Below are 10,562 nucleotides of genomic sequence, written 5' to 3' on the forward strand. Positions count from 1 at the left end.
GTGGCTCTGGAGTTGTTGTTTACCAGAATGTTCACCGAGTAGGCAGCAGTGACAGTCTTTTCTACACTTCTGTGAACATGGGTGGGACATTTAAGATGGGTGGAATGTTGGACAGTGGTTCGATGGCCTGCAGCATCAGTGAGGCAGCTGAAATGAAGCTTAGAGAGGCTGGTGTAATAACTGAACAAAAGCTAATTGATGTTGATGTGGTCTTAGTTGGATGTGGTGGACTCCGTGTTAAGCCTAAATGTGCTTTTGATGTGGAAATGGAAGTATATGGTTGTAAAATGGTGGTCCCCACACTCGTTGTTCCGGGCCAGCATGATGATTTGATACTAGGCACTAATGTCATAAAACACATCCTACATCAGTCCAAGCTTTGTGAGTCTTACTGGAAAACAGTGTCTGCCCCCTGCTCATCTGGGGATCCAGAAACTGAACACTTCCTATCCATGCTGTCTGGTCTCAATCCCTGGAAAGGTGGAGATGTTCCTCATAAGGTCGGCACTGTGAGATGTAACTCAGCTACTTGCCTTGAGCCTGGGCGAGAATATCTTGTGTGGGGGAAACTGCCCAAAAACACTCCCGTGTCTCCAGGCGGCACCATCATGACGGAGCTCACATCATCCCGCTCAGCGCCCAGAGGTATTTTGGTTGCAAAGATTGTGACTACATTGTGGGGAGACAGGTGGGTCCCATTAAAGCTCATTAATATGTCTGACAGACCTGTGTTGTTGAGACGCAACGCAAAACTGGCTGATGTCTACACTGTTGTGGCCCTGGAGGACATGGGTGGTGCTGAGTGCTCAGAGGTTCCACTTGCTTGTTGCCCTCAATCTGCCAGGTCACCCGCTGCAGATGCCAGTTTGGCCAAAGACAGGCTCAAATCAGTTGGGCTCGGTGATGTCGATGTCGAGTCTTGTGAAGTTTCTGAGGACTGCAGGACTAGAATGGCTAACCTTGTTTTGCAGTATGAGAGTTTATTTTCCCGCCACCATCTTGACTGTGGGGAAGCGAAGGGTTTTGTGCACCGCATAAACCTCTCTGACAGCAGACCTTTCCGGCTTCCATACAGGCGAGTGCCCCCTGGCCAGTACCAGAAGCTGCGCCAAGTACTGAGTGAAATGGAAGAAAAGGAAATCATCAGAAAATCCACAAGCGAATACGCATCACCCTTGGTGCTGGTGTGGAAAAAAAATGGAGATCTCCGCATCTGTACAGACTTTCGCTGGTTGAACAGGAGAACCTTGAGGGATGCCCATCCTCTTCCTCATCAGGCAGATTGTCTGGCAGCACTGGGAGGAAACAGTCTGTTCAGTACAATGGATTTGACCTCTGGGTTCTACAACATGCCATTACACGAGGATGACAGGAAGTATTCAGCCTTCACCACTCCTATGGGCTTATATGAATACAACCGCCTGCCGCAAGGTCTCTGCAATAGTCCTGGGAGTTTCATGCGCATGATGACCAGCATATTTGGAGACCAGAACTATCTAAGCCTACTTTGCTATTTGGATGATCTGTTGGTGTTTGCACCTAATGAGGAGACCGCCTTGCAACGTCTGGAAATGGTGTTTTCTAGGCTACATAGCCACAATTTGAAACTGGCCCCCAAAAAGTGTTTCTTCCTCAGGAGGTCTGTTAAGTTTCTTGGCCATATCATTGATGAACACGGTGTTTCAACAGACCCCAGCAAGGTTGAGACCATCTCAAAAATGACAGCTGCCCAACTCATGGAACCAGATGGTGTGACTCCATCTCAGAAGCGGATAAGATCCTTTTTGGGGATGATCAACTACTACCAACATTTTGTACCCAGGTACTCTGCCATTGCCAAGCCGCTGTTTGATCTGCTAAAGGGTGGCAGAAGGAAAGGCAAACACCAACACAATAAACTGTCAGCCAGGAAATTACATGCCTCCGACTGGAAACTGGAACAAGAACATGCATTTGAACACCTCAAGTCCTCACTGACACAAAGCGTTGTCTTGGCTCACCCAGATTTCACTCGTCCTTTCGTGCTGTCCACTGATGCATCCTTGGATGGCATAGGTGCTGTTCTGTCTCAGGTCCAGGAGGGCGAGACACGAGCCAGGCCCATTGCTTTTGCCAGCAAGTCTTTGTCCCAGTCACAAAAGAACTACCCAGCTCATAGGTTGGAGTTTCTGGCATTGAAGTGGTCTATCTGTGACAAGTTCAGCCACTGGCTGAAAGGTCACAAATTTACAGTCTGGACTGATAACAATCCATTAACTCATGTCCTGACGAAGCCGAAACTAGACTGCTGTGAACAACGCTGGGTGGCTAAATTGGCGAGTTACGACTTTGATATCAAGTACATCCCAGGTCAGCAAAACATTGTGGCCGATGCACTTAGTCGTGTGCCATTTGTTCAGGAGACTGTTGGTCACAGGCTGCTTGCTGAACCTTACGCCAATCTTCTCACTGAAGTTAGGGATATGTCAAACTCCTCTGTCCAGAATGCCTTTCGGTCATCCAGTGGTCACAAAGAATCCTCCTCGTTGAGTGTTAACGTCCAATCAACATGCAGCCCACTACAAGTGCTCCCCGAGACTGTTGCGAGGGAGGATGTGTCTGCTGTATTACGCTCACACATTGAGTGGGATGCTGGTCCAAGAACCCGTGCCATTGAACTATTGCAGCATCTACCTCAGTTCATTCCATCCGGACAAGACACCCTACCTGCCTACACTGAAAAAGAACTCCGCGACAGACAGTTGGAAGACAGAACTCTCTCTCATGTTCTGCACTATGTTGAGAGGCGGAGGAGGCCCTCTAGGAGAGAAAGATTTAAAGAATCTGTTTCTGTAACAAAATATTTAAAGCACTGGGACAAGCTAACTGTACGAAACGGTGTGCTATACAGGATTTCTCGGGACCAGAAAACCAAGGCGAAGAGATTCCAATACATTGTCCCTGACTCACTCAAAACCGAGGTGCTTCACGGGGTTCATGACCGAGCAGGTCATCAGGCTCAGTTCAGGAGCCTCAGCTTAACGAGGCAGAGATTTTTCTGGTTGAATCTGGACAGGGATGTCAGAGAACATGTTCGACATTGTCAGCGATGTATTGTCAGCAAGTCCATCGAGCCTGAAGGTAGAGCTCCATTGGAGACTATAACATCAACCAGGCCGCTCGAACTTGTATGTATTGATTTTTGGTCTGCTGAAGACTCCAGAAACAGATCTGTCGACGTCTTAGTAATTACTGACCATTTTACAAGAATGGCTCAAGCATTTCCATGCAGAGACCAAACAGCTAAACAGGTGGCGAGGGTTCTCTGGGACCGTTATTTCTGTGTCTTTGGCTTTCCTGAGAGGATTCATAGCGACCAAGGGGCTAACTTTGAAAGTCAGCTGATAAGTGAGCTCCTCAGGGTTTCAGGTGTCAAAAAGTCCCATACTACCCCATATCATCCAATGGGGAACGGGAGCGCGGAGCGGTTCAATCGAACCTTGGGTGGCATGATCCGGGCATTGTCCCCTGAAGAGAAAGCTGACTGGCCAAGACGGTTGCAGACACTAGCCTTTATGTATAACTGTGCAGTCCATGAGACAACAGGCTATCCCCCCTTTTACCTCATGTTTGGTCGGGTTCCTCGCCTGCCTGTCGATGTCCTCTTCCATGCCGTCCTTGATGACTCTGCCGTGGGGAACTATGACAAGTATGTGGCATGCCTCGCCAGCGACCTGAAGGAGGCGATGATGATTGCTCAGGACCATGCTTCCAAAGAGCAGAGCAGACATGCTCAGTTGTACAACAGGAGGGTTAAGGGTACCAGCATTACTGTCGGTGACAGAGTACTCCTAGCCAACAAAAAAGAGAGGGGCAAGAGGAAGCTCGCCGACCGGTGGGAATCAACCATTTACACCGTGACGGATGTTAACCCAGCAACACATACTTACAGGATCTGTGACACAGTCACTGGACAGGAGAAGGTGGTTCACAGGAACCTGCTCATGCTGGTCAGCTTCCTCCCTGTGGATCCCACTTGTGATGTATCTGACTCTGCTTCACTGTCTGCTAATGCCTCTTCAGCCACTGAATCCGACGACATTGGAGGAGATGGAGGAGTCTTGGATGAGAGTGACAAAAGGACTCTTCATGAAGCAAGTGTGAGCTGTGATCGTGGCAGTATTGGGGACTCGCCTGAAGTTGTGGAAGAGGAAGAGAACCCTTTATCTGATTCGGAACCTGTGGATTCTGAGAGGAGAACCATTGAATGGATAACACAGCTGTCTGCACCCAATTCATCAGTTGGGGATGTTGCTGACTTACTGAGCATGACCTCTGACCTCAAACACTGCTCAATATTACCTGAGAGCCACACGACTGTTCGATCTGTGGGTGGCAACTCTGCCCCGGTGTCTGTGACTGACATCCCAGCAGGTGTGAGAAGACCTGACCCCGCTCTTAGTGTTGTGGCTCACACAGACGATGCTCCAGACATTCTGCATACTGTTGATCACACCTCAGCTATGCACTGTGATGGATGTACTACACAGACGCAGGTCAGGTCCAGATTTGGCCGCCTAGTCAAACCAGTGACCAGGCTCATACAAACTATGTCCAGGCAGGATGTTGTTCAGAACAAGTTCGATGTTAAAGCTGCCTGCAAATCTATGTTCCAGGCTTTTACTGATTAATTTCTTAACCAACTGACCTATAATCTTTCTGGGTCTGCCATTTTTGTTTGGATGAGATGTTAAAATGTTTTCATTCTGTACTGTGTAATGGGTACTGTGAATGCACTATGCTATATGTTGGGGTCTTGTGGGGTGTACAAGGCACCCTGTAGACAGTTGCTGGATTGAGGGATAGGCGCTGCCCTCATACCACTTCATCCTTATGGGATACATTAGTTGTCTGTGTTTCTATTGTCAACCCCAGGTAATCTGTGGACTCGCATTGTCTTCGATGATGTATGCTGTGTGGTTGGTGCTCATGTTCGATAAAATTCAGTGGGGGTGAGTGTAACAGAGTTAAAAATGAACTTCATTAATTATTATTTCTAATTCATGTTATGTTGAGTATTTGTGAATTTTATCTCACTGGGCTGTTTTTAATTTGTCATTGTTTTATTGATTTAGCTTGTGGGTAATGCCTTCCTGCACTCTGCCTCGTTTGTGTCTCCTGGGCTTCCTTAGCCCTCCCTAGCGTGTGTAGCTTCCCCCCTCCCCCTTCCCCTCACAGTGTTGTTCTGCGCTGCTGAGGGTAAGTCGCGGGAAAATTTGCTGCTGTGATTTATCATTGTTTTCTTCATGAAAGTAGCTATGTATGCAGAAACCTCTGGCACATGTTGTTTACCATTGTTTATTTGTATGTTGTGAGGCATTTCTGGGCTGTTTAGACCACTGTTATAACTTTTATAGATGTTTTTCTTGTCGATCTTTTTTGCGCGAACATGACCACTAGTTCGCCGTCCAGTGTATATTCATGCAGCACAAGTGGCTTAGATACCGCTTTTGTTTACATGTTTAGGAGCAGAGTGCATGGAAAAAGGCAGACAGAAGTGGATTAATGTGGTTTTAATCTCTTCTGCAGGTATGTGCTTTTATTTTAAGTTATATGTTTTATTTCCATTCATTTCTTTAACTCTGCCCCCCCCGCATTATATGTTAATGTGGCCACTAGGTGGCGTTTTTCTCCTCTTGTTACTTTGTGAGGAAATTTGTTAAAGCTTGAATTTAAAAAGAAAGAAAATATGTTACACACAGTGTTGTTCTGCGCTGCTGAGGGAGCAGAGTGCATGGAAAAAGGCAGACAGAAGTGGATTAATGTGGTTTTAATCTCTTCTGCAGAAAATAAATATCTCAAGTCACATGAGTGAGCTGTCTTCTTCTGCAACCTATACGATCACGGAACAGACCCGTTACACAGACACCATAATGATAAATCACTGTGATAGCGCATAGTTTACACATAGTCAGATTCTAAAAATGGTATGTGTCAGTCACAAGTTGCAGATTGTTTCTTTTTACATTCTCATAGGGTGACAACAGTATTTATTCCTCACAACAAACACGTCTCCAAACTCCACTTCTGAGTGGTTATATCACCACTCGGCACATTAACACAGTGTCTGGAATGGAAATTCCTCCTTTCGTTATGTGTTGATGTAAACAGTAGGTGCTTTCCGAGGGGAAAAAAGTGAGACGTCTGTACTGGCAGATGGCTCGCTGCTGGGGGTGGTGGTTAGCAGTGGTGGCGGGTGGTCAGATAACTGTCAGTCTCAGTGCATGGCCACAGTGACAGGCAGCATGTTTTGGAGCAGTTCCTGTGATGACTGAGAGTGAGATGGCTGAGAGATGTCTGGTGCCACCCTCAAACTCATGCCATCAGCCTGAGCAGGGGCGACTCTGAAGCCTCTGAGGGATGGCCGAATAGCTACAATGAACTGTCTCTTAAATGTTTCACTTAACACAATGTAGATAAAAGGGTTGATGCAGCTATTGGCGTAGCCCAGGCTGATAGCGATGTTGTAGATGTACAGGAAAGCAAAGGTGGGTCGCTGTACTCCAAGGTGGGCCAGCTGCAGGATATAATAGGGGGCCCAGCATAAGAAGAATGCCAGGCAAATGGCCACTGCCATGCGGGTCACCTTTCTTGTACGCACCCTCAGGCTGCGCTGGGGCAGCGGAGCAACCGTAGCTGACATGTTTTGTAGAATCTTGAAAAAGACACTGCAGATGACCACTAAAGGGAGAGCAAAGCCCAGGAAGAACTGGTATAAGGTGAACCAGTATGTATCTGTGGCTGGGTTTGGGAGCAGGAGGGCACAGCCGACTGAGCCGTCCTTGAGACGCATGAGTCCCGTGTACATCCAGACCGGGGTGATGGAGACCAGAGAAAACACCCACACCAGTGCCACTGCTGCCCCTGCCACCAAGGGGGTTCGGACATGTTTGAAGCGGATGGGGTGGACAGTGGCCAGGTAACGGTCCAGAGTCATTACAGTCAGAATGTATGTGCTGACTATCTGGCTGTTGGAATCAAGCGCTGTGATGACAGTGCACATGGTGCCACCAAAGCACCAGGAGCCATTGCCCACAAGCTGGTGAATGAGAAAAGGCATGCCGAGCAGGAAGAGGAGGTCTGCGATGGACAAGCTGAAGATAAATATGTCTGGGACTGATGGATGAGAGCAGAACTTGGTCTTCTTTACAATGGTGTAAATAAGAATACAGTTTCCAATGATCCCAAAGAAACAAATGACTCCAAAGATGCTGGGCATGAGCACGTTGTTGTATGTGTCATGATCTGGCAGAAAGGACACAAACCGAATTTTCTCCATCAGTTATTTATGGCACAGGTTTTTTTCCCCTATAACTTTTCATTTTTTTTTTTCAAAGTCTCAGTAACTACTTTAATGCATATGAATGAACAGCATAATATTTAAACTCAGGAGATAAATCTGTGTGCATTTTTAATATTTTGTGAGAGCACGCATGCGCCCAGTTCAACTGAAAAATGAGAAGAAGAAAAAAGAAGCCTACCTTTGCCCAGATTGTCAGGTGAGCTGAGGTATGAAGAAGACAAATTCATAATGTAGTCCTCCATCCCAACCACTTGTTTTGTCTTTGTCCTTGCAGTATATTAATATACTCTAGGATACATCAGTTTCCGACCAAATTACAATCCACTGAGGACACAAAGGACGAAGGAACTTAAAAGATACATGTTTTTAAAAAAATACCAAGACGGAGGTTGATAGCGGAGGTTCATTGGCACGCGCGTGTTTGCAGGGCACGCGACAAATGAAACGCGCGAGCTCGCGTCATCTTTGACTCTGATATTTGGCAACGCGGAGACAAAGTACTCCCCAACTCGGAGACGCTCACACATTTCATCACTTTTAATTTCTAATTTTGCCCCTTTTCCCGCCGAGCATCTATCAGCCATACTGTGAGTCATGCTGGAAGTCATTTTTAAGTGAATAGCTAATGAACAGGAGCCTGAGCTGAGCCACGTTCAGAGAATTTTCCTCCCTTCATTTCAACTAATTTTCTTTTTAAGAGTTAGCTGGTCGACCGCATAGCTACTTCATCCGCAATGCCATTATGGTGGGGTGATGGCAGCAGGGTTACATGATAGATTACCGTAAATTAGTCTATTGTCAATTAATTGCCCAGCTAAATAACTAAATAGTGTCACTGTCCCCGTTGTGTGCTGGCTCATATTTGTGAAAGATATACACCTTTCCATGGTTACATGTTGTCTCGGCAGTATTCATACACGAGTATAAGCCTTTCTGTTGGGAACCCTTGCATGGTAGTAAAAAGATTAGCCTGTAAAAACCGTTTTAAACCCCCCGCTAGGTGGCAGCATTGTCAAGGTTTTAATACGCTGCTGCCACAGGCCTGGATTAAAACCAGATGTGCAACAAAAAAAAAGAAAGAAAAGGATAAGAATGACAGATGACCAAATATTGCAGTAATTAACCAAATAAAGCTTTATGAGATGGTGCTCTGACACACTCATACTTTCTGGCAGAAGCCATTTGGATCCCTAAACCTATTTTTGAGAAGTTTGCAGTCCTTTAGTAGTAGAATAGTCCAACTTTGCGGTGCCCTCTTTAACCTAATGGTCTAATTTAGTTCTCAGTAGCTAACATGGATTAATCTGTGTCCATACTTAACAGTTTTAGACTGAATCAGATGGACACAAATGCATTTAAGGGATAGATGTGTTACAGATGTGACTACTGACACTGTAACAACATACTGTGAGACATATACTAGTTAATAGTAATAGTTTTTAGCAGTTTGTAGGATAATTATGCATGTGGGTGACAGATATGTGGCAGATTGCAGACAAGGGGAATGCACTAGTGGTGTGGCATTGGTAGACATTTAGTTCACAGTAAACTGGTCTTTTACGTAAACTGGATGCTCGCCTTCACTTCCCTTCCTTTACAGATTTGCTTGTTAGGCCAATTGTCTTGTCAGATATGTTATACCACAGCCAGCAAAGGGCTGAAAAATCAGGTTTTTCATGCAATGCAAGTGGTCTTATATGAGCTAGAGGATGACCAACATACAAAGAGAGGGTCATGAAGGTGATTCACTTATAGCTTTGGAGCAGGCTATGTTCAAGATAACAGATTAACGTGTATAAAACCACTGCCTACTGACCAATCAGTTCTCTCTGAAAATGGCATAGCCATTCTTACAAGAGCCCACAGATCAATGTGCAGGTGGTCTCAAATTTCTAAGGGAAATTTAATAAGGGACTTCATACCTTGTTTAATTTCTCTCACTGGCTGCAAGCTTTTAAAAGCCATTTTAATCCTAAATCAAAAGTATTGTAGGCTTGTTGACCTTATATGTAGTCTATTTGCCACAATTATGGAATTTGGGGGGGGGGGGGGGGGGGGGGGGCATATATATTATTTACCTGATCTCATGACCATTAAACACCACACAGTTGCAGCTGCAAGAATAAGGATAAAAGAATGAACAATATATTGTCCAACAGACATCATACTGATGATGATGATGATGATGATGATGATGAGTGCTTTATTTATCCCATATTTGGGAAATTCTTCTGTTATAGCAGTGAAATGATGAATAATAATATAATATTATAATAATGATGGCTGGCAGATGCCTCTCTGCCAGCCATATTGTGTTACAGTGGGTGATAGCATGTGGTATGAGAGATTTCCTGTATCTGTCCTTGTGGCAGTGGAGCTGAATCAGTCTGTTAGAGAGCGTGGGGTGTTCGGAGAGTCTCTTTTGTTCTCAGAAGATAATATATGTTGCAGATGAATCTCTGCCAGATAAAGATATTGTATCATGAAGAGTTGTTGCATGGGATATGAAATATTTGTTGTATCTCTCCTTAGAGTAGAAGAGCTAAATTAGTCAACCCTAACTTTGTCAGAGAAAGTGCTCCACTGCCTGTCCAGTAAGTGGTGAAGAGATCAGGATTGTCTGTGCTGGGAAAACAGTTTGTTCAGTGACTTCCTCTCTACCACAAGTGTCCAGTTCGCCAATCACACTGCCAGCCTTCCTAATCACTTTCTTCAGTCTGGTGTCACCAGCGCCAATGCTGATCCCCCAGCAGACCACAGCAAAGTACTTTGTGCTCACCACAACTGGGTGATAGAAAGCCTCCATCATTTTGCTGCATACATTGAAGGATCTAAGTTTCCTTAAGAAAGAGCCTGCTTATCCCCTTCTTATATACAGCCTCTGTATTTTGTCTTCCAGTTCAGCCTGTTGTCGTCATGGATGCCCAGGTACTTGTACTCTTCTACCACATCAACATCCTGTACCAGGACAGACACGGGTCTTGCCGCTGTCCTCTTATTTCTGAAGTTGATCACCATCTCTTTGGTCTTATTACCACTTACCATGCCACAAAATCATCCACTATAGCACTCTATTCTACTGCATCCAACCACTGCAGAATCATCAGAGTACAGAGTATAGGTGGCATGACCCAGAGTTGTACTAAAAGTCTGTGTACAAAGTGACCAAAGTGACCTGAGTGCCTCCTGGGTGAGGTGTTCTGGCCAGCTCATACCAGGA

At 45.5% G+C, this 10,562-nt stretch overlaps 1 protein-coding gene across 1 annotated transcript; it reads right to left on the reverse strand.

Annotated features, from left to right (window-relative positions):
* Positions 1 to 5,906: 5,906 nt before the first annotated feature.
* On the reverse strand, positions 5,907 to 7,584 carry mchr1b (melanin-concentrating hormone receptor 1b). Its single transcript, XM_030735572.1, has 2 exons — positions 7,521 to 7,584; positions 5,907 to 7,284 (listed from the first exon to the last, which is right to left on the reverse strand). The coding sequence occupies exons 1-2, from the start codon at positions 7,582 to 7,584 to the stop codon at positions 6,257 to 6,259; spliced, it is 1,092 nt and encodes a 363-aa protein (XP_030591432.1). The 3' UTR covers positions 5,907 to 6,256.
* Positions 7,585 to 10,562: the final 2,978 nt, after the last annotated feature.

The sequence above is a fragment of the Archocentrus centrarchus genome, chromosome 8 (genome assembly GCF_007364275.1).
Source record: "Archocentrus centrarchus isolate MPI-CPG fArcCen1 chromosome 8, fArcCen1, whole genome shotgun sequence".
Lineage (NCBI taxonomy): Eukaryota > Metazoa > Chordata > Actinopteri > Cichliformes > Cichlidae > Archocentrus > Archocentrus centrarchus.